The 21654-nt window shown below is 42.8% G+C and overlaps 1 protein-coding gene across 2 annotated transcripts in view; it reads left to right on the top strand.

Annotated features, from left to right (window-relative positions):
- The window catches only part of FAM193A (family with sequence similarity 193 member A), a 97275-nt gene that overhangs the window by 12377 nt on the left and 63244 nt on the right, over window positions 1–21654 (top strand). Inside the window, exon 2 of one of the 2 annotated variants that reach the window (XM_074951796.1) lies at window positions 20416–20481. In XM_074951796.1, coding sequence (XP_074807897.1) covers window positions 20416–20481 — 66 coding nt within the window. Of the gene's footprint in view, window positions 1–20415; window positions 20482–21654 lie in introns of those variants that run through there. The other variant, XM_074951797.1, reaches the window with a different exon arrangement.

The following is a 21654-nucleotide window of genomic DNA, read 5'->3' as shown; positions in this document are numbered from 1 at the left end:
TCCTCTTAGTGAAGTAGCATTAGTGTCTTCCTCTGCTTCTGCTCATAACTATTCCAAGCAAGAGTAGAGGGAAACGGACTGATTTTTGTCAGTTTCATTGTTACCCACAGGGTTTTGAATAGCTGTAGTGAAAATGAACCCACTGATTATTACCCTACTGCTACTCAAAACTTTCCCAAGTTATATTAGAGGCACTGGAGCTGTCTGCAGACTTAGGAAGACAAAAATGCATCAGATATACTTCACTTTCCAAATGTGAACCATCAGCACAATCATAAGAATTGGAAATTTTTAAAAAATGAAAACTTAAATTCTGCAGAAGTTGGTGACGCTCTCAAGGAGACTTATCACTTTCTTGGGGGTAGAGAGGGTTTTTTCAAACCATGAATTTTGATTATGTATTGAGAACTGGCTACCATACTTATTTCAAGTTCATGACTACAGAATATTGTAAACTTTCTGTGGTCCAACTGTTACACCTTTCTCCCCCCGCCCCCGGGTAACCTAGTCCCAAAAGAATAGGTAACATAAACAAAGATGAGTTATCTATTGTATTACATATTTATATTTTGGGGGACACAGTTTCACTGGTTGCATGGTTCAGAGTTTTGTGATCCACTGAGATGATAAACAGTAATATTCAAGGATTTCAAAATTCTAACCTTTTACTTTAGTGACAACTATGGAATAGGTTTTTAGGTCTCTTCCTAAAAATCTCTTCCATCTTATCACAACTTTTTAACATGGCTGAAATTGCCTCACAGCAGTAGTGAATAGGAGCATTCTTGGTTTATACTTCCAGACCTATTTATTTTTCGTCAGAGGAAAATATTAGATCACCTGTTCTTCAGCAGCTTGTTGAAACACAACTGGTAACCACCCAGTGAAGATGTGTTCCTGAAATACCTCTGGGTGCAGTTTCCCAAGAAGGGGGGGGGGGGGGGGAAACCTGCATTTTTTTTAAAAAAGCGGTTGTCACAATTACAAGAAATCTACCCCTACCCCACCCAAAAGACTCACAACTCAGACTGATTAGTTTGGCAATGTTCATGCTTCATTACGTGAAGCAGCCACATTTACATTCATGTAACTTCTGATTCAGTGGAGATCCACTGTCTTAGATGGCAGAGTCACATGTTAGAGACTTCAAATTCAGTAGCACAAAGCCTTAAACATCCAAAAATTGAGAGCTAAAATTATTTTGCAGCTAGACTGAGTAGATCTGTGGAGAAGGGAAAAGAAGAGGGAAGTAGAGCTGCCCAGTGAGATGTCTTGCTGCTGATCCCAGTTTCCCAATCCAATGTCTAGCCTGCTTGCCTCATTCCTTTTCCTGTGTTCACTAACAATTAAGCCTTTGTTTGGGAACAAGGAACTGGGCTATGTAATTGGCGTGGGAACGACAACGTAGTGGGGGGGGCCATGGAGACAGCAGCGATTCTACTGCCCAGACCTGTTTCCTCCTTTGCCCTTCCTGACATAGATTAGAATGAACCCATGGCCCCCAGCTCCCTGCCCATTTCTCTCTCTAATATTGATAATGTCAGTGTGGTTAAATATCTGCTTTGACACCTACTTAGTAAAAACCTAGAAAATTCCCCTGCAAGGTGTCACTAATTTGTACTATAGTATATTTACCTGACAGTAAATTTGACTCGTAACTGCACATTCTTTAGTGCAGTCACCAGAACTGCCAGTTCTGTCAACATTCACAACTACACTAATCTCAACTTGCATACCTTGCAATTTGAACCACATAATAGCCAAGCAGTCAAACTCAATTGTAGTCTAAAATAACCACCCACAAGCAGAATTCGCCACAATTACATTTAAATGCCCAACCTTAACTCTGGCCTTGGATAGAGTAAGAGAGAGATGTTGTGGTAAAAACTTAATATTCTCTGTACATAAACATCTGTTCTGAGGTTTCACTGATTCATAGCTTAAGGTCAAAAGGGACAATCATGTCTGACCTGTGTATCATAGGCCATTAATTTTCACTCTTTTCCCCTGGTATTATAGCATCATAGAAATGCAGGGCTGGAAGGGACCTCATCTAGTCTCATTCTCCCCTGCCTCCCAATGCTGAGGCAGGATGAAGTATACCTAGACCATTCCTGATATGTGTTTGTCTAACCCAGGGCTCCCTGTCTGCCCTGGCCCTGTGCCACGCCTCTCCTGGAAGCGGCTGCAACATGTCCCTGTGGCCCCTGGGGGAGGGAGGCAGAGGGCTCCACGCGCTGCCCTTGCCTGCGGGTACCTCCCCCGAACCTCCCATTGGCCACGGTTCCCTGTTCCCAGCCAATTGGGACTGGGGGGGGGAGCAGAGCCTGCAGGCAAGGGCAGCGCACGGAGCCCTCTGTCCCACCTCTTCCCTAGGGGCTGCAGGGATGTGGTGCTGGCTGCTTCTGGGAGTGGCGCGGGGCCCATGGTGCCATTGGGGTGGCAATCCCATGGGCCAGATCCAAAGCCCTGTTGGGCTGGATCCGGCCCTTGGGTCGTAATTTGCCCACCCCTGGTCTAACCTGGTCTTAACTTTCAGTGATGGGGATTCCACAGCCTTCTTTGCAAGTTTATTCCAGTACTATAGCTAGATTTTAGGGGAAAAAATTTAATCTATATCTCGCTTGCTGCAGATTAAGCCCATTACAACTTTTCCTACCTTCAGTAGACCTGGAGAGCAGTTGATCACTGTCCTCTTTATAAGAGCCCTTAACATACCTGAAGACTTATCAGATCTCCCCTTCGGTCTACTTTTTCAAGACTAAACATGCCCAGTTTTTTAAGCTTTCCTCATACCTCTGGGTTTCTTAACCTTTTGTCATATTGGTTGCTTTTCTCTGGACTCTCTCCAATTTGTCCACATCTTTAAGTATTATGCCCAGAACTGGACACAGTACTCCAGCTGAGGCCTCACCAGTGCATAGCAGACAGAGACAGTTCTCTCCCCTGTTTTATATATGACGCTCCTGTTAAAACACCCTACAATATTTACCATTTTTGCAGCTGCTTCACCTTGTAGATGTAATCAACTTATGATTAACTATGACCCCCAGCTCCTTTTCTGCAGTACTACAACCTAGCCAGTTATTCCCCATTTTGTAGCTGTGCTTTTGATTTTTTTCCCTCTTCCTAATTGTAGTACATTGCACTTTATTGAATTTCATTTTGTTGATTTCAGACCAATTATCCAATTTGTCAGTCATTTTGACTGGTAATCCAGTCTTCCAGAGTGCTTGCAACCCCTCTTAAACTTGATGTAATCACAGATTTTATAAGCACACTCTTCACTCCTATTATCCAAGTGATTAATTAAAACATTGAATGGTACTGGTCCCAGAACAGACCCCCGTGTGATCTGACTAGATACATCATCCCAATTTGACAGCAAACCATTGATACCTATTCTTTGAATATGGTCTTCTAACTGGTTGTGCATCCACTTTGGAGTAATTTCATCTAGTCCGTATCTTCGTAGTTTGCTTTTGAGAATGTCATGTGGGACTGGGTCAAAAGGCTTTCTGAAATCAAGATCACATCTCCTGCTTTCCCCAGCCACTAGGCCAGTAACTTTGTCAAAGAAAGAAATTGGGTTGGTCTGGCATGATTTGTTTTCGACAAATACATGTTGACTATGCCTTATAACCCTATTATCCTCTAGACTGTGGTAAATTGTTTATAATTTGTTCCAGTATCTTTCCAGATATCAAAGTTAGACAGACTGGTCTGTAATTCCCCAGGTCCTCTTTGTTCCCATTTTTAAAGATAGATACTATGTGGTGTTCTTCATGTGTTCTTGAAAATAATCTCAGATGGTTCAGAGATCGCTTCTGCTAGTTTAAGTACCCTAGGGTGAATTTTATTAGGCCCGCCATGCTTGATTGCATCTAACTTGTCTAAATATTCTTTAACCTGTTCTTTTCCTATTCTGGCTTGTATTCCTTCCCCCTTGTCATTAATAGTAATTAGTGAAGACTAAAACAAAGTAGACATTGAACATCTCAGCCTTATTAATGTCATTTGTGGTTAGCTCATATTACCCAATAAGTAGTGAATCTACACTTTTCTTTGTCTTTTGCTGATAACGTATTTATGGAACCTCTTCTGTATGTAGGGATTTCCCTATGTACATAACCAAAGTGCTCTCCATACCTCCCTCCATCCCTGCCTAACCCATGAATGAATGAAAAGCAGATGCCAGCTCTACCTCTGTTTGTAGCTGTAATTCTTCTTATACCAGTAAAACAATGAACTAGATACCTTTGTCTTGTTAAATTGGGGGTGGGTCAGGTGCCGTCTCTAAACGTTGTAAAGGAAAATGCATGCAGAAACGTACTTAAGTTCCCTTCATCAGGCTCATCTGCACTCGTTTGGCAGCACTGGCTAGACACTGGTGGAGTTTCAATCACGTCCTGGCTCATAGCCTGGCTAGAGTCCCCTGCTGCACTCCCGGCACGCGCCTTCCCCCCCCCCCCCTTTCCTTGTCACTGTTCATGGCAAGGGTCTCTGTCTTGGGCTCCTCCAAGATATCCACATTGGTCTGTGGGTTGCTGGTGGGATCTTTGTCAACTATGGCAGAGCAGCACCAGATCTATTATTGACCTCCCTGGCACAGCCCCTTCACTTTCATGCAGTACTGATTCCCATCATATCTCTTTGCCTGCATGCCTCCTGTGCAATCTTCTTGTAGATGCTGATGTTTCTACAGCTGGTCTGTAGCTGTGGTTGCACAGCCTGTCCTGGGCCTGTGGGGAAAGAGATCCAGTATATCCTGTCTCCTCTAGGCAGGAGTATGTCTGGTGCATGAAGCCAGCATGGTCAGTTGCTCACAACATGGGTGAGCTGCTAGATGTGGTTGCCAAGATGGACAATCAGGAAAAGGCATTTCAAAAATATGTGAAGGGCTTCAAAAGGGGTGGTGGCTTCCAGTCTCTGTAACCCCTGGGTGGTGAAGTTTAAAACTGACCAGAGCAGTCACAATCACAGGGAGTGTGGGGCCTTGTGGGACTGCTGCTGGAGGACTGTTTATACACAGGTCCACATGCAGTCCAATTGTCTATACTTGGACTGCATAAACCTCAGTAGGTCGACCATGATTCTGTGCCATTTGGAGAGGTGCTTTTACTGCGTAGCTATAATGTGGAGTCTTACGTCAGCTGGAGACAAACTTGGGTGTGGATACACATGCACAAATAAGTCAATGCAAGGTGATTTATGGGACCTAACTTTGTAGGGTAGACCACACCTTAAATTGTCATTGGGCATCTGAGTTGACATCTTAGAGCTATTTTTAGGCTTGCTGCAGAGTTACATAGACAACTCTACATCAGTTACTCTGTGCTCACATTTTTTTAGGTTTTCTTCAAACTGCTAGAGACTTCCTTTCTTTGTGGATGGTTTTGTATTGTTTATTTAAATGAAAGCATGCTGGCTTTTCCAAGGTAACAAATCAGTTTAGCCAGCCAATAGATTAAAGAAACAGAGAAGCACTTTGATTCTCAAGGAACATATCTCAACCCTCCCTGAAAACTCTTATCAAACACATGAAATAATTAACTTGATTACTTACTGATTTGTCTACTTTTATAAGTAAATACCTCCTTCTGTTTTTATGGCTTCATAATTTTAACGCCTGGTTCCACTTTGGGAGACTTCAGACATGTAGCTTCTTATTTCATATGTCTCACCATAACTTCTGGCAAAAATCTTCTTTTCTTGGAAGAGGGACTTAGAGATCTGCCTTAGTCTGAGATCCCTTAGTCAGAGTTTTCAATTACCCCATTCTCCAATAACCGTAGCCTACATTTTCTCCTACCTCAGCATCTGAAAATTAGGCAGAATGGAATACTTTCCTTTTGTCTTGCCTTATACTCTGTGTTACACAAGTCCTTTATGCGCTCTTCAAGTCTTGGTGGGAACTTTGTGATTTGGATGGGTTTTTTTAAACTCAGGCAACTCAAGTTACAATCCAACACACTTATCTCCCTAGTGGTTAAAATGTCTTGGCGGGCAGGGTCTTTTCTGCATCTTATTATAATTAATATTTTGAGTTCTGTCTCAGTAGTTTAAAAGTCTGTTTTGAGCTGTCTTATCTGTCTTTGTCTAAGGTGGGTAAGTGGCCCAATATATTTAGTTGGGGTAGGCCTTTTTTTTTTAAACTAGTGGATTTTTCTTATTACAGGGATGTTATGTATGTCTACAAGCTATTAAATTGAGAATAGTACGGTTCCATAGTTAAGTATTTGAGTCAGAAAGTGATACTTTAAAGTTGTATACATAATCTCTCTTCCTCTTATGCTGCATATGCATTGTTAATTCATATAATTTTTTCTTGTAGTGCAGATACCTAGTATCTTGTAACTTCATTTTTGCTCACTTACGTTATTTTCATTGTAAGTACAGTAGAACCTCAAAGATATGAACACCAGAGTTACGGACTGACCGATCAACGGGACACCCGGTAAAACTGGAAGTAACCAATCAGCCACAGCAGAGCCAAAATTTTTAAAAAAAGCAAATGCTGTACTGTGCCTACATTGCATCTTAAAAGTAGGCACGTCTGGGCTGCTTGTCCCCACCCACTGAGTAGGGAGCTTAGATGCTACTGAAGCCTGGCCTGGAGTGTCAGCTGCTGGCTCTGGAGCCTGAACTGCGCTTTGTTTAGAGTTACAAACGTTTCAGAGTTATGGACAACCTCCATTCTCGAGGTGTCGGTAACTCTGAGGTTCTACTGTACATGTGACAGACTTTGTATAGAAGTCACCTTCTTTAATGTATGTATTTTTATAATTTTAGTCCCTTGGTCTGTAAAACACTTAGGAAAATATTTAAAGCACACGCCTGAATAGGGACACTTACCTGAACTGGATGTCTGTTAGCAGCCATGTAACATTTATTTACTTTTTCCCGGCAGTGCAGTCTGTCTTCACTCTTAGCCACAAGTTAAGGAAGCCTATACGCTATAAGATTTAAATTATTCTATTACTCTATGTATTATCAAATCAGTATAAGTGTAGGTCAGTATTTCATACACATGACTGTTGTGGAGTAATGCACAGTACTATAAGATGCGGCAGATGTGTTTAAGGTTGTGTGTGTGGGAAAGGGGGGAATATTGAATTGCTTAACTAGACCAATGCATGTTCACAAGAAGGCATAATTAAGGTTGTTTAGCTAACTTTCTAACTCAGTTAGTTCTTGGCTTTTGAATTCTTTGTTAAGCTTGCCTCACTCTCAATGTAGTTTAATGTGATTTCCTAGACTTAAAAAATACCCTTAGAAGCTGTCCACCTGTGCTGTTTATAATATTTTACATAATCTATTCTCGGAACGATTTTTAGTTTTGCTAAACTATACTGGTACAATTTTTTGTATTTATTTAAAACTCAGCCTGAACTGAAAACATTAACAAAAATCATCTTCATCTGCATCTAATGTGCAGACACTAACAAGGCTCCCATTCCCCAACCCACAAAGCATTAATTTCACAGGTTAGTGACGTTTTCAAATGGCATTGCTGCAGCAGTGGTAGTGAGAGAATGAAATGTTGCAGGATGAAGTGTTTCAATCATTACAAAAATTAAACAGTAAATTTGGAATCAAAATGTCATTTAAAGTTCATGAAGTCTTAATTTATACAGGATTAAAAAAAACTTTCCATAACTTTGTAAATATGATTAGACTACTGGTGTAACAGCTCTGAAGCAGTTTTGTTAGAGAACTAACAAGGTTGGTAGCACACTAATGAGATGGTTTTGGGTCTTTTTGTAACCGACATACTTGTTTAAATATCTCTGGGGAAATATCAGTGGTTTTTTTAACTAGATGTAAAATCTGCCCCAGTGAAGGTAAAAATGTGATCTCTAAATGTATTAGTGGCTACATACTGCTAATAGGCTGCTGCTAGATGACATCTGACTACTTCCCAAAGGGCTTAAGTGAGTTACCTCCTCAGCACTCCCAGGCCCCACCACCTCATATCTGTGTAACTGAGAGCTACATTTAGGCTCTTTCTCCCTGGCATTTTTCCTTTTACTTTCAGGTTAGGTAATCCTTCATTGCCTGGTGCCAGAGTTTGCATTTTCTTGAGGCAACATTTCCTCTGTCACCAATGAACATGTATTTCCTGCAGGCTAAACATGCTGGAGAGTATGGCCATGTATACTGTTTACACTACATTAGATGGAGTGTGCACTGGCATGACAGCCCTGATCCTGGCATATTCAAATACATCACACAAGGTATACATTTATATAGTAGCCGTGACAGCATCTTGCCACAGTTACCGCAGTTGTTCCACTGGATGGTCCAGTGGTAAGAACACTAGCCTGAGCCCTGTGAGATCTGGATTCAATTCCTGGTCTCCCACAAACATCCTGTGAGACCTGGGGAGAGTCACACTGGATGTTTGAGGCAGAGGAGGAATTGCATATGCCTCCGTTCCCAATCTGTAAAATAGAGATAATGGAACTTCCTGACCTCACAGGGTTGGTATGAGGATAAGTACATTAAAGATTGTAGAGCACTCAGATACTGTTGTGATAGGGTGGCCATAAAAGCACCATCGATAGCTATCCTAGATGTAGAAAATAACTGCTGTACATTGGTTATCATTGTGATAACCAAAAGTGAATTTTTAGTGGCAATTGATGGAGCCATGTTTAACACTTTTTCTGACATCCAGAAGTGCGATTAAATTCTTCACTAATTTTCATTTTTCCCTTTCACCCAGGGAACTCAGCTTTTCCCCACTGAACTTCCTTTAGTTGTTTGAAACAAGAAAGTCAGATTGGCTGCTTTTGAGAGTAATGTAGTTGTGGATGATGATGATTTGGTTGGTAGGTGGTTAAGATAGACTTTCCACTGGTCTTCTGTAGATACAAGGGTATAATTTCCTGACAAGAGCCCTCATCTTTCCTGAACTCTGTGCTGCCTTTTTTTTTAGCAAAGCATTAGAGAGCTGCTGTTGGTTCAGATCGCTCTCCATAGGATAGGTCGTCTTTTTGTTCAGGCTTTATATTTTCATTTTCTCTGTTCAGAAGCTTAGGGTTTCGTGTATGTGATTTTTTTTTTTTTTAATTGTTGGAACTTTCTCTTTCCACATACCATATGGAGTAGTTGGGTCATTACAAAACCTAAACTTAATTTCCCCAATACTAATTTCTCCCTACTATTATTCTCACTTTCTTGTCAACTGTCTGTAATGGGCCACTCTTATCACTTCAAAAGAGATTTCTCCTCCCTTGGTATCCTGCTGTTAATTGATTTAGCTCATTAGACTGACGTAACACTTGGTAAAGCAACCCATATCCTTTCATGTATTTATACCTGCTCCTGTGTCTTTTACTCTATACATCTGATGAAGTGGGTTCTAGCCCATGAAAGCTTATGCCCAAATAAATTTGTTACTCTCTCTAAGGTGCCACAAGGACTCCTTGTTTTTTTGCTGATACAGAGTAACACAGCTACCACTGAAACCTTTATCAATTTTTGCTGCTCAGGCTATTGAGCTAATGACCTAAATTATTTCCTTGAATCATAGTTGTGGGAACCTGGGAGGCAGTGACCATGAGATGGTCGAGTTCAGGATCCTGACACAAGGAAGAAAGGAGAGCAGCAGAATACGGACCCTGGACTTCAGAAAAGCAGACTTTGACAAACTCGGGGAACGGATGGGCAGGATCCCCTGGGAGAATAACATGAGGGGGAAAGGAGTCCAGGAGAGCTGGCTGTATTTTAAAGAATCCTTATTGAGGTTACAGGGACAAACCATCCCGATGTGTAGAAAGAACAGTAAATATGGCAGGCGACCAGCTTGGCTTAACAGTGAAATCCTTGCTGATCTTAAACACAAAAAAGAGACTTACAAGAAGTGGAAGATTGGACAAATGACCAGGGAAGAGTATAAAAATATTGCTCGGGCATGCAGGAGTGAAATCAGGAAGGCCAAATCACACCTGGAGTTTCAGCTAGCAAGAGATGTTAAGAGTAACAAGAAGGGTTTCTTCAGGTATGTTAGCAACAAGAAGAAAGTCAAGGAAAGTGTGGGCCCCTTACTGAATGAGGGAGGCAACCTAGTGACAGAGGATGTGGAAAAAGCTAAAGTACTCAATGCTTTTTTTGCCTCTGTCTTCACGAACAAGGTCAGCTCCCAGACTACTACACTGGGCAGCACAGCATGGGGAGGAGGCGACCAGCCCTCTGTGGAGAAGGAAGTGGTTTGGGACTATTTAGAAAAGCTGGATGAGTACAAGTCCATGGGGCCAGATGCGCTGCATCCAAGAGTGCTAAAGGAGTTGGCGGACGTGATTGCAGAGCCATTGGCCATTATCTTTGAAAACTCTTGGCGATCAGGGGAGGTCCTGGACGACTGGAAAAAGGCTAATGTAGTGCCAATCTTTAAAAAAGGGAAGAAGGAGGATCCTGAGAACTACAGGCCAGTCAGCCTCCCCTCAGTCCCCAGAAAAATCATGAAGCAGGTCCTCAAGGAATCCATTCTGAAGCACTTAGAGGAGAGGAAAGTGATCAGGAACAGTCAGCATGGATTCATCAAGGGAAAGTCATGCCTGACTAATCTAATTGCCTTCTATGATGAGATAACTGGCTCTGTGGATGAGGGGAAAGCAGTGGACGTGTTGTTCCTTGACTTTAGCAAAGCTTTTGACACTGTCTCCCACAGTATTCTTGCCAGCAAGTTATGGAAGTATGGGCTGGATGAATGGACGATAAGGTGGATAGGAAGCTGGCTAGATTGTCGGGCTCAACGGGTAGTGATCAATGGCTCCATGTCTAGTTGGCAGCCGGTATCAAGTGGAGTGCCCCGGGGTCGGTCCTGGGGCCGGTTTTGTTCAATATCTTTAATGATCTGGAGGATGGTGTGGATTGCACCCTCAGCAAGTTTGCAGATGACACTAAACTGGGAGGAGAGATAGATATGCTGGAGGGTAGGGATAGGATACAGAAGGCCCTAGACAAATTGGAGGATTGGGCCAAAAGAAATCTGATGAGGTTCAACAAGGACAAGTGCAGAGTCCTGCACTGAGGACGGAAGAATCCCATGCACCGCTAAAGACTAGGGACCGAATGGCTCGGCAGCCGTTCTGCAGAAAAGGACCTAGGGGTGACAGTGGACGACAAGCTGGATATGAGTCAGTGTGCCCTTGTTGCCAAGAAGGCCAATGGCATTTTGGGATGTATATGTGGGGGCATTGCCAGCAGATTGAGGGATGTGATCATTCCCCTCTATTCGACATTGGTGAGGCCTCATCTGGAGTACTGTCCAGTTTTGGGCCCCACAGTACAAGAAGGATGTGGAAAAATTGGAAAATGTCTAGCAGAGGGCAACAAAAATGATTAGGGGACTGGAACACGAGAGTTATGAGGAGAGGCAGAGGGAACAGGGATTGTTTGGTTTGTGGAAAAGAAGAATGAGGGAGGATTTGATAGCTGCTTTCAGCTACCTGAAAGGGGGTTCCAAAGAGGATGGCTCCAGACTGTTCTCAGTGGTAGCAGATGACAGAACAAGGAGTAATGGTCTCAAGTTGCAGTGGGGGAGGTTTAGGTTGGATATTAGGAAAAAACTTTTTCACTAGGAAGGTGGTGAAACACTGGAATGTGTTACCTAGGGAGGTGGTGGAATCTCCTTCCTTTAGAGGTTTTTAAAGTCAGGCTTGACAAAGCCCTGGCTGGGATGATTTAGTTGGGGATTGGCCCTGCTTTGAGCAGGGGGTTGGTCTAGATGACTTCCTGAGGTCCCTTCCAACCCTGATATTCTATGATTCTGTGATGGTTTAGATAATACTTAGTCCTGCCTTGAGTGCAGGGGACTGGACTAGAAGACCTCTGGAGGTCCATTCCAGTTCTATGATTCTAAGATATAAGGAATTGTTGACTTCCCTGAAAAGCATGGTTTCTTCACAAGAAATGGTCCTTAAACAGATTTGTCTCTTTCACAGCTTAATTCTTGTGGATTGATTGTTAACATTAATGCTTGGAATGAAACCTAAGTCACCCTGGCACACTTCAAAATTATTAATAAATAGACACTTCTTGCAATTCATATTGCTTTAAGTTTCTGCTGAAATCTTAGTGTGTTTTTGTTTTGTAGCAGATTTCACTGACTCTTAGGAACTCTGAAATCCCTTATATAGATCAAGGAACTTTGTCATTTTATGAGATGCCTTTAGCACTATGTGTTTTGGTTGGCTGTAGTCACACTTATGACATTAGCAACCAGTAAATATTCTTTTTGGTTTTTTGTTTTGTTTTGCTAGTTTCTACTCTATAGTAGTGAGACACTCTGACGAGTATGTGTTAGCAGAAATAACTCTGCCTTCTGTTCATCGCCATCTGAGGTGAGCAATTATCACCCAGAAATGCACACCTATAGTGTCGCCTTTCTTAATTAAAACATCACTAGTTCTCAGTCTGTTTTTGGACACTTTTTTTACCAATAACCTACAAACAGTTTTTCAGAGCTCTTTATTTAAATATGAAGGACAAAGACCATTATTGCAACAACCAAGTATTATTGCACTACTTTGTCAACAAACTATGATAATACATTGGAGAGCTGAAGCTCTAGTTTTGATTGCCACTGCTGAAAAATTTATTTTGGGATGTTGGCCCTTCCAGGGATGCAGTCTTAAATTGGCCCCAAATTTAAATGTTCTAAAGACTTATATATTACTGAAGAGCAAAAGAAATGTACTCGCTAAAATCAAAATAAAAGACAAATTTAAATGTTTTTAAAACTGTGGTTTTTAAGTGGCTAGAAACTATGAACCTGGTAATGAAACTGGCTTCACTGATTTTTTTCATTGTGCAAGCTGAGAGAACTATAAAAAAACAGTGTGTTGTGACAAACTGGATTTCTTAGGCCTTGCACCCTTCATAATATAGGGTGTAATTGTAAAGAGATCTTTCTGTGTTTTTAACATGATTTTTTTAATATGCATCCCTACAGTTGGGCAGTTTTGTGGCAGCAGTACCTCTATAAGACTTAAAAGCTTTCAGGAGCATTGAATATTAAATAATGCAGTATTAACAAGCAAAAGTGTTAACTATATCCTTACTTTTGGAGAAGGAGATGAGGTGGTGATCAAGCCTTGGTACTGTTAACCACCAGTCCCTGGCAGGGGCAGACAGTAGCTCTATCTTCTTCGAGACTATTCAGGAGGGTAGTCTTAGGTAACTGCTTATCTAACCTGAGGGCTTTAATCTGTCAACCCTCTTTTAATGCGTATGTGACATCATTGGGGGTAATGGGTGACATGAGGAGTTGTCCCTCCAGAACACAGATTAGTCAACCCTTTTTCATGTAACCTGGTTTATGCATATAGCTCACTGTCTTGTTGGGATTGTGGCGTTTTCATGGGTGATTTTTAAAACATGTATGATGCTGAATTCTTGAAAAAACTGACTTGCCCAATGAGCAGGAAGCTTTCCCAGACTACTGTTTTCTGCAGAGTCTAAACATTCATTTAAAACCTTCATATTTGTAATGGAATTTGGAACATTATTTTTAGAATGCCCAGCATGTGAGCCAGTGCTATGTTCCTAAGTCTTCCAAGTCATAGATTTCAAGGCAAGAAGGAACCAGTATGATCATCTAGTCCAGTGGTGGGCAGCCTGAGGCTGGTGGGCCATGAGGCAGTTTGTTTACATTGACTGTCCGCAGGCATGGCTGCAGTTTGCTGCTCTCGGCTGATGGGAACTTTGGGACGCAGTGGCCAGCACGTCCCTGCAGCCTGCACCACTTCCCACAGCTCCCATTGGCTGGGAATAGCAAACCAGGGCCACTGTATAGCTTCAGCCCACAGTTTGTTTGCATGGATACTATTGAGAACCCTGAAAGCAGAAGTGAAATCTATTCAGTTCCATTCTACTTGTGCTTCAGAATACTGAGTTGCAGCAGAGTTAGGCACTAGAGCTAGTAGCTGGGGAGAAACACTAAAAAAATAAAGCCTAGAGAAAGGGTAGAATATTGGTGCTGATTTCCTATAAGCACTGTAACATCCAGGGCCATCATTACCCATATGCAAAGCATGCAGCTGCATAGGGCACCAGGGAATTTGGGGCACCAAATTTCCTGGTGCCCTGCGCAGCTCTGTGTTGCTCCAGCCCTTGCTCTGGCTCTTCCCCAAGGCCCGTGCCCCTGCCCCACCCCAGCCCCATCCCCACTCCCTTGAAGATTGCAGCCAGGCCCAACCCTGCACTCATCGCATGGTAAGTGGAGGGACCTGGCCCCAGCCTGCTCCACTCCCCTGGCTCCCAGCTGTGCCACCAGTGAGTGCTGGGGGGGCGGTTGCCCCCTCCCCCCAAGCCTGGGAGCCAGGGGAGCAGAGGAGCCTGGGGCCCCAGGCCTCTGTGGTCATGAGCTGGGGGGGGAGGGGGAAGGAACTGGCCCCAGGCCTCCGTGGCAGCGCTGTGTTGGGCCCCAGGCCTCCGCGGGGGGGAGCAGGGAGGGGCTGGCCCCAGGTGTCCGTGGGGGACGGGGGCTGGCCACTTCCTGCAGGAAGTGGAGTGACCCAGCCCCAGCCTGCTCCGCTCCTTTGGCTCCCAGGCTTCGGGGGAGGGGGGAACTGCCCCCCCAGCACTCGCCAGCAGTGTAGCTGGGAGTCAGGGGAGCTAGGGGTGGTCCTGGTAACATCTGTGATGCTTTAAGCTACATCTGTGGAAGATGAGATGTACAGCAGAGTACCTGTGGCATATTATTGGTACCAGAGTCCACAAGGTGACTTTACTATTTCTGGTGGTCTCAAGTGGATACTGAAGGTGGCTGTAAGTAGATGAAGAGAATCGATTAGGGACAGGGTGGATCCTTGTTACTTGGTAGGTAGGGACCCTTACTGAAGAGTAGTAGTTCAGACTAGTGCTGCCCTATGGATTCTGTTGGAAAAAGATGATTGAAGGTAATATACTGTTATCGTATTTAGTTAGTAACACAGCACTCATGGTGGAACAGTATGAGCACTGAGAGGAGGCGTCTGGTTGTCAAGACTTCCTTTTTGCGCCTTTTCAGGGATATTTACTAGGCTTGCTACTCTGAAAGGAGACATTGAGTTGTTATGGTAGTGGACGCAGTTGTTCAGTGTTGTCTCGTCTCATCCATCCAAGAGGATGCATGGGTTTGTTGTAGGTGTTGTCTTAAATTTTCCTGAGAGGTTTTCAGGACCTCTAAAACCATGTGTGACTTGTGCTAAGCTTCAGTCAGGCTAGTAAATGTCAACAGGACCAGTTAGTGAAGTCCCTGTAGATAAAAACCCAATAAATTTCTTATTTCTAATCCAAAAACTTAAATTTCTGTTTGTACCATTCTGCAGAGTGTTAGTTAGAACTGAAGATTTAGTTCTGAAAGAAGGTTAGAGTGGAGAGAGCTCAGCCTCAAAGTAGAACTCTAGTACGGTTGGTTTAAAAAGCATAGGTGGTGTAGCAAGTGGCATAAATAAAACATTCTGATTAATGGGTTCATCCGATATCTCATTTAAATCCTGTCTTTATCACAGAAAGAAGGAAAGACTCCTCTATTGTCTTAACCTTTTTTTAAAATTCTTGCTCGATAGTGGTTTTACTAAATTTATCTTTAGTCAGAGGGAAAACAACGTTGAAATCTATTAATCCTGTGTGATATTTAGAATATCAAAATATAAGGCCATATGTGGTAGTCTTACGTTATTTTCACCAGCCTGAATTTACACTTGATAGCATATCCTTTCCTCAGGGTGTGCTACCTGTCCTAATGCTATTTGATGGCAACATACTCAACTGTAACTTTTATAAGTCTTATATCAGAACATTCACTGATTGAATAGCACACATTTTCCTCTTTTCCCAATATAGTACTCACCTCAGCACAGTGTTTGTTCATATAAAGAATATCTGCACTCGTAGCTACTTAAGAGTGAAGTAGGCTGTTCTGATATGACTAGCAGATCGGGGCCACTGGACTCCTCGTTTTTGTGGATACAGACTAACACAGCTACCCCTCTGATATGACTAACTCTGCTATTTGGCTTGCCACCTTAAACACTCTCTCCATAAATAGTTTTGCATTTTTTGTAATAATGTAGTACTGTTAATATTTGTGTAAAAGCTTTGCTCCAACTTTCTTAAATGTCTGTCTTCCATTGAAAAGATTTTGGAAATTGAAAGATTAACTTACAATTTTCAGACAGCAGGAGACAAATGTGTAAGTTACAAAATCAAACTCTTCTATAGAACTGTTCTGGAGCTTAGTAATGAGAATGTCAGATTAAGAAGGCCTGTCTGCAAGTTTTCTATTCTCCTGTACTTCCACCAAACATGGATAAGTCACTCACTTTTCATTTTCTGGCACATCTATTTGATTCAGCATTGTTTTATCATTTTAAAATGAGCTAAGATAGAATTTCAGAATCTGTAACTTGGTGGTCAACTCACTGAAGCTCTGATAAAATCACCCCTTCATTATCGTTGATAGCAGTCAGCAAATTATGACCATGTCTAACTTTGTATGTGCAGAATTTACTTCCCCCACAGATTTTTTTGCTTCCCCGCAGAAAAATGACTGACGGGAAAGCAAAGAGAAGCCACAAGAGCGGTCATGCGACCCTTTCCAGCAGTATGTTTTGGGGGCCCAGGGCAGCCAGCAGAGAGGTAAATCACTGTGGGGCAGGAGGCGGAACTAGGGAAGACCCAGCTGATGGTTCCTACCCTGCACTGGGCTCAGCTGCTAGACCTGGCCGACCAAAGACCCACCCACAAATTTCTACCTCGGCTGAATGACGCTCTGCAGACTCCCCCCTCCCCTCCACCCCAGCTTCTTGCACCTGTCGCTCCTCAGCTGCAGGGGGAGGGATCCCTATAGAGGGAGCTGCTCCCCCATCTGCCCAACCCCTCTGCATCCAGATCCCCTCATACCCAGACACTCCCACTGAGCCTCACCTCCCACACTTAAAAACACGCCCCCTTTCCGATGAGTTCCACTACCCATGTACCTGGACCACCCCGACAAGCCCCACTGAGCCCCAACCAGCTGCATCTGTACTCTCCACTGACACCCCACACCCATACCCCCCTGCCAAGTTCTCTCTCCCACACCCAACCCCTGCCACTGAGCTCCAACCACCTTCACCTGGACCCCCCGAGAGTCCCATTACTGTTGCACCCAGAGCTCCCCAACAAGCACCTGTGCATCCAGATCCCCCCCAGCACCCAGATCCCTCACTGAGCTGCTCACACCCAGATTGCCCCACACAGAAGTCTCTTAACCTACACCTGGACCCCACACTTGGATCGTGCCTTGCTGAGCCTGCCTGCCCACACATGGTGCACCTGTCACAGAGGGGCTGGGCCCTGGTGTGTTTCTGGGGCAGACTCCATCCTTGCACTGTGTCAGGGTTGGTTGCAGCCTCACCACTGAGTCCATGTCCCCAGAGGAGCTGCACAGTGATCTCCTACCTTTGTGCAGTCAGTGGCCTGTGCTCCCCAATGCCTCCACATTTATTTGTCAAATAAAATTCGCAGAATTTTAAAATACTGTGTGCAGAATTTTTATTTATTTATTTTTTTTGGCACAGAATGCCCTCAGGAGTAATGTATGTATAAATGCCAGTTACCCAGTTAGTGTTCTCCAAATCCTGCAATCTAGATTGTTGCAAGCACGTTGGTTGTAGTAGGGACTATCATTCTTTTATGTTGTATGTATATTGAGACTATACTATTGAATAATTTATCCCATAACTGTGCTCTAGAAGCTAAATTTTAACAAGAAAGAAGTTAAAGGAATGCCCACTTAATCATGCTACTAAATTTGTTACAAATAACATTAATATAACTAATGGAAAGAGGGAAATTGTCTTTATTCCTGTTTTGTACTTTTGATAGCACTTCCTGTGCACTCAGTTTCACTCTTTCCCCTTTTGTTGGGGAGTGCCTCTGTGGGCAGAGCTGGCAGTACTGCCTAGTGATGGATGTCCAGGGCCGCTTTGCCTAGCTGCTACAGTTCGTGGGAGTGTGTCCCAGCATCCAGAGTCAAGGGCCACTCTGCCTAGCGGCTACAGTCCCCAGAGTGGGGGTAGGAAACCCAGGTCCACCCTACTCCACTGGGTTCTGACCCAGGGCCCTTCAAAGCAGTAGGATGTATACCTGGCCTAAGATCTATTACCCTTACTCACTCTCCGTGGATCACTTCTTACCTGTTTCCTGTACCTCTGTTGATGTCACAGTTCGGTCTTCCTACCTTCCTCCCAGGTTCATCTCTGGAGCTCCTTCCCCTGGCGACAGCAAGTCGTTGCCCTCTGCTCCAGAAGATTGGCTAGATAGACTCAGTCCCAGCAGCTTCTTGGCAGGAGGCTGCTGCACCCAACTGCTCTCCTCCTCAGTCAGCCCAGACTGAGCTGACCTGCTCCCTTTTGAATGCTCCTGCCCCTGGGAGCATGCCAAGTAGAGACGAGGGGGTGTGGCTTCCTGTGTCTAGAGCAGCTCCTTAACCTTCACCTCACCAGTGCAGGATTGTGACAGGGTGTATTACCTCCTCATGTGAATCTTTCTCACAACAGAGAAGAATTTTCAAATAGGTAAATCTGATTGTAAAACTAGAAAAACTAGTGAGGGACTCCTCCTTCACCAATGTAAAACCCTGCTGGGCTTTTGATACTTCAGAGGGGATGCAGAGCTTTCTTCCCCCTCCTTTTTTGGGCAAGCAACCACCTGAATGCCAAAAACTTAACCTAGCTACCACACCTTCATGGGTGTCAAGCTTCACTTGCTCTGATTCAGCTGTTAGAGCCTCCAGATTTCCTGAGACAACTAATGCAGTTCTTCATTGTAAATACAAAAATCAGCAATACACTGAAAAAAATAAAATTTTTAACCTTGTCCAATTAAACTTCATGTCAAAATAGAGATCGCCTGCACCCCGCTACTGTTTGAATTGGACTAGGGGAAGGACAGTGCTGAATAATTTAAGTCTGTTAAGCCATCTGGTCGTTGGGCCTTGTCAGTGTCACTAATAGCCTGTAACAGTAGAGTTTAACATTATCAGGGTGTTGTGAAATCACTAATCTTTGCAGCATCTCTTGTGAGTAAGGCATTGAGCCACTTTTTTTACTGGTAGGAGGGAGAAGAGTTAGTAGAAATCTTTATTCAAGGCCATCCAGTGAGTAGGCATCATTGGTCAGAAATTCCTAGTTCTGTTGATGTGCAGGAATAATAGACTCTAGCTCATACTGTAAGTCCGTGGCCTCTGTGGCTAGCAGGAGTAAAAGCATATTCTGTTCACTTAAGTGACCAGATCTGACACAAATACATGCTTCTCTTAAGTAAGAGGTGTCGTATTTAGTTAGCTCCTTATCATACTAATCTCACTTAATGTTACATAGTGGAGTGGGGGAAACAAAAAGGGATAAACAGAAATGGGAAAAGGGGACAGGGGGCTGATGAAAATAAAGTGAAGACCTGTTTGAAATCTCAGAGGGTGGGTAATACCCAAACAAAGAAGGGAATGGGGATAAGTCTCCTTCCTCTCCCCCCAGTAAAATCCCACTGAAAAGAATTGACATTTGAAAGTTCCCCTCTCACCCTCCCTGCAGTGCACTTTGTTTCTCTCACAAATGAATTGAAATCTTGTTCTTAGATAATTTCATAACCAGGTTATCCTCTTTCTTGAGTGTTGTCATTGACTTATTGTTGTGTCCTATTTTCACTTTATTCGGGTTTGGTGACATATAGTGTCACTTGTGGCTTATCAGGCAATGCTTAGTTCAGTGTCTATGGAGAGGAGGGTGGAAAATTAGTCTTTCTAAAAGATAACTTCTGGTTAAACTTGAGACTATGGGCTTAATGCAGGTATTATTGGATGAAATTCTGTGGCCTGCGTTATGCAGATCAGTCTAGATGATCCAAGTGGTTCCTTCTGGCCTTAAAATATATTATCTAATTTCAAAATGTTTTTCTGAGGGGAAGAATTTTGCTTAGCTAATATGTGAAAACCTATTTTTCTATGCTATATTATGCAGAACCTCCAAAAAGGTGAAACTTTTGTAAATTAAGATGATAAAAATACAAAAACGAGAACAGTTAATGAAAGGCCTACATGAACCCGGAAACTTGAGCAAACAGGCAATCATATTTTTGGTCCTTATATCCATTTCACTGGGTGACTTTGCTCTATATTTGGTGTTTGAATTGCATTTGTAATAGATCCATTAAATTCCTACTCATACCGCTGTACTTTGAAATGTCCACATTATTAACTCCTGTATCTGGAGAATTTTATCACAATGGGAAAAAATGTCTGTCAAGTCCTCTCGAAAAAGGCTTGTAATGCTATAGATATAGGCTCAATTGTGGTGGTAGCAAGTGCCATTCTCTCTAAGATGCAGTAAAAAACAAAAAATACTTAGCTGTTATCATCCGTCTACTCTTGTTGTTTTCTAGGTTTCATTAAATGGTACCCAGTTTACAGACAGTTCCGTTGGATCAGAGTTCACAGGTGTTTCTCAGGTAGGTACAGTCAAGTTTGGTTGGTCAATAGTCATTGAACGATTTATTTATGGAAGAAGTACTGAAGTGCAAAAATGCGGCAGAGACCTCATTAATATAGGTTTTAGGGCTTGACTCTGTTCACTTAAGTCCGTGGTAGCCCTGGTCTACCCTAAAAAGTTATACTGACCAAGCTCCCGTTGTAGACAGTGCTATGTTGAGGGGAGGGTTCTCCCTTCAACAAAGCTATCCCCTCTTGGGGAGATGGAGTACCTATGTCAACAGAAGAAGCTCTCTGGTTAGCATAGGTAGCGTCTTCACCAAGCACTACAGCGGTGCAGCTGCACTAGTGCAGCACTGTAAGGATAGACTACCTTGGTGCTGAATCAAATACTAAAGTATTACAAACCCTAACAGAATTTTTATTTTCATGAAATAATGTAAAAAAATTCCTGGAAGATTCCTATCCCAAATAGGAATGTGCTTATGAAACTCACTAAATGGTTTTGTTGTGCAAGCTAACAAAGTACAAAAATGACAGCATGAATGGTGAAAAGTAAACTAGATTTTAAAACAATTATTGAGCTAATAATCTTTGAGGTGGAAACATGGATAGGGAAAACTTTAAATTATTATCTCGACTTTAGTGTCATGTTAATTTTGTTCTGAAGACAAAAAGAAAAAATTCTTCTTGGAAACACACTTAAATAGATTAATAAATATTCCATTTAAGTAGTGCTGACATTTCTGTTCTTCCAAATTTGTTAACAAATAAAATTATAAGCCAACTTCTACGGACATCGGATACTCTTCCTCATTGAAGGCTATGGCAGGTTTTGAAATTTGATTAGCAAAGTGCAAACTTTTTCCCCCAAGTGTACACTTTTTACCTCGAAAATGTGAAATGTACACATGTATGGATCTAGATTAAAGTTCATGTAATTGAAAAAGAGCTCAACTGTTATTGTGGATGTTTTCACATTTGGGCTGCGAGAAAGCATGAGAGATTTCAGCCTCGTGTTTCTGAGAAAGTTGCAAAGATATGAAAGTAGGGGTTTAGAATTGATTGATTTTGCTTCAAGATATGTTTGAGACTAGTTGCAATTTTACTGTGGCAGAAGTAACAGGAAGTTGGCATCTCGGATTGCCCATAGTCAAGATGGTAAATGTTAATTTTGTTAGAATACAAAATAG

This window comes from Natator depressus, chromosome 4 (genome assembly GCF_965152275.1).
Source record: "Natator depressus isolate rNatDep1 chromosome 4, rNatDep2.hap1, whole genome shotgun sequence".
Lineage (NCBI taxonomy): Eukaryota > Metazoa > Chordata > Testudines > Cheloniidae > Natator > Natator depressus.
This window is presented reverse-complemented; position numbering and strand designations above follow the sequence as displayed.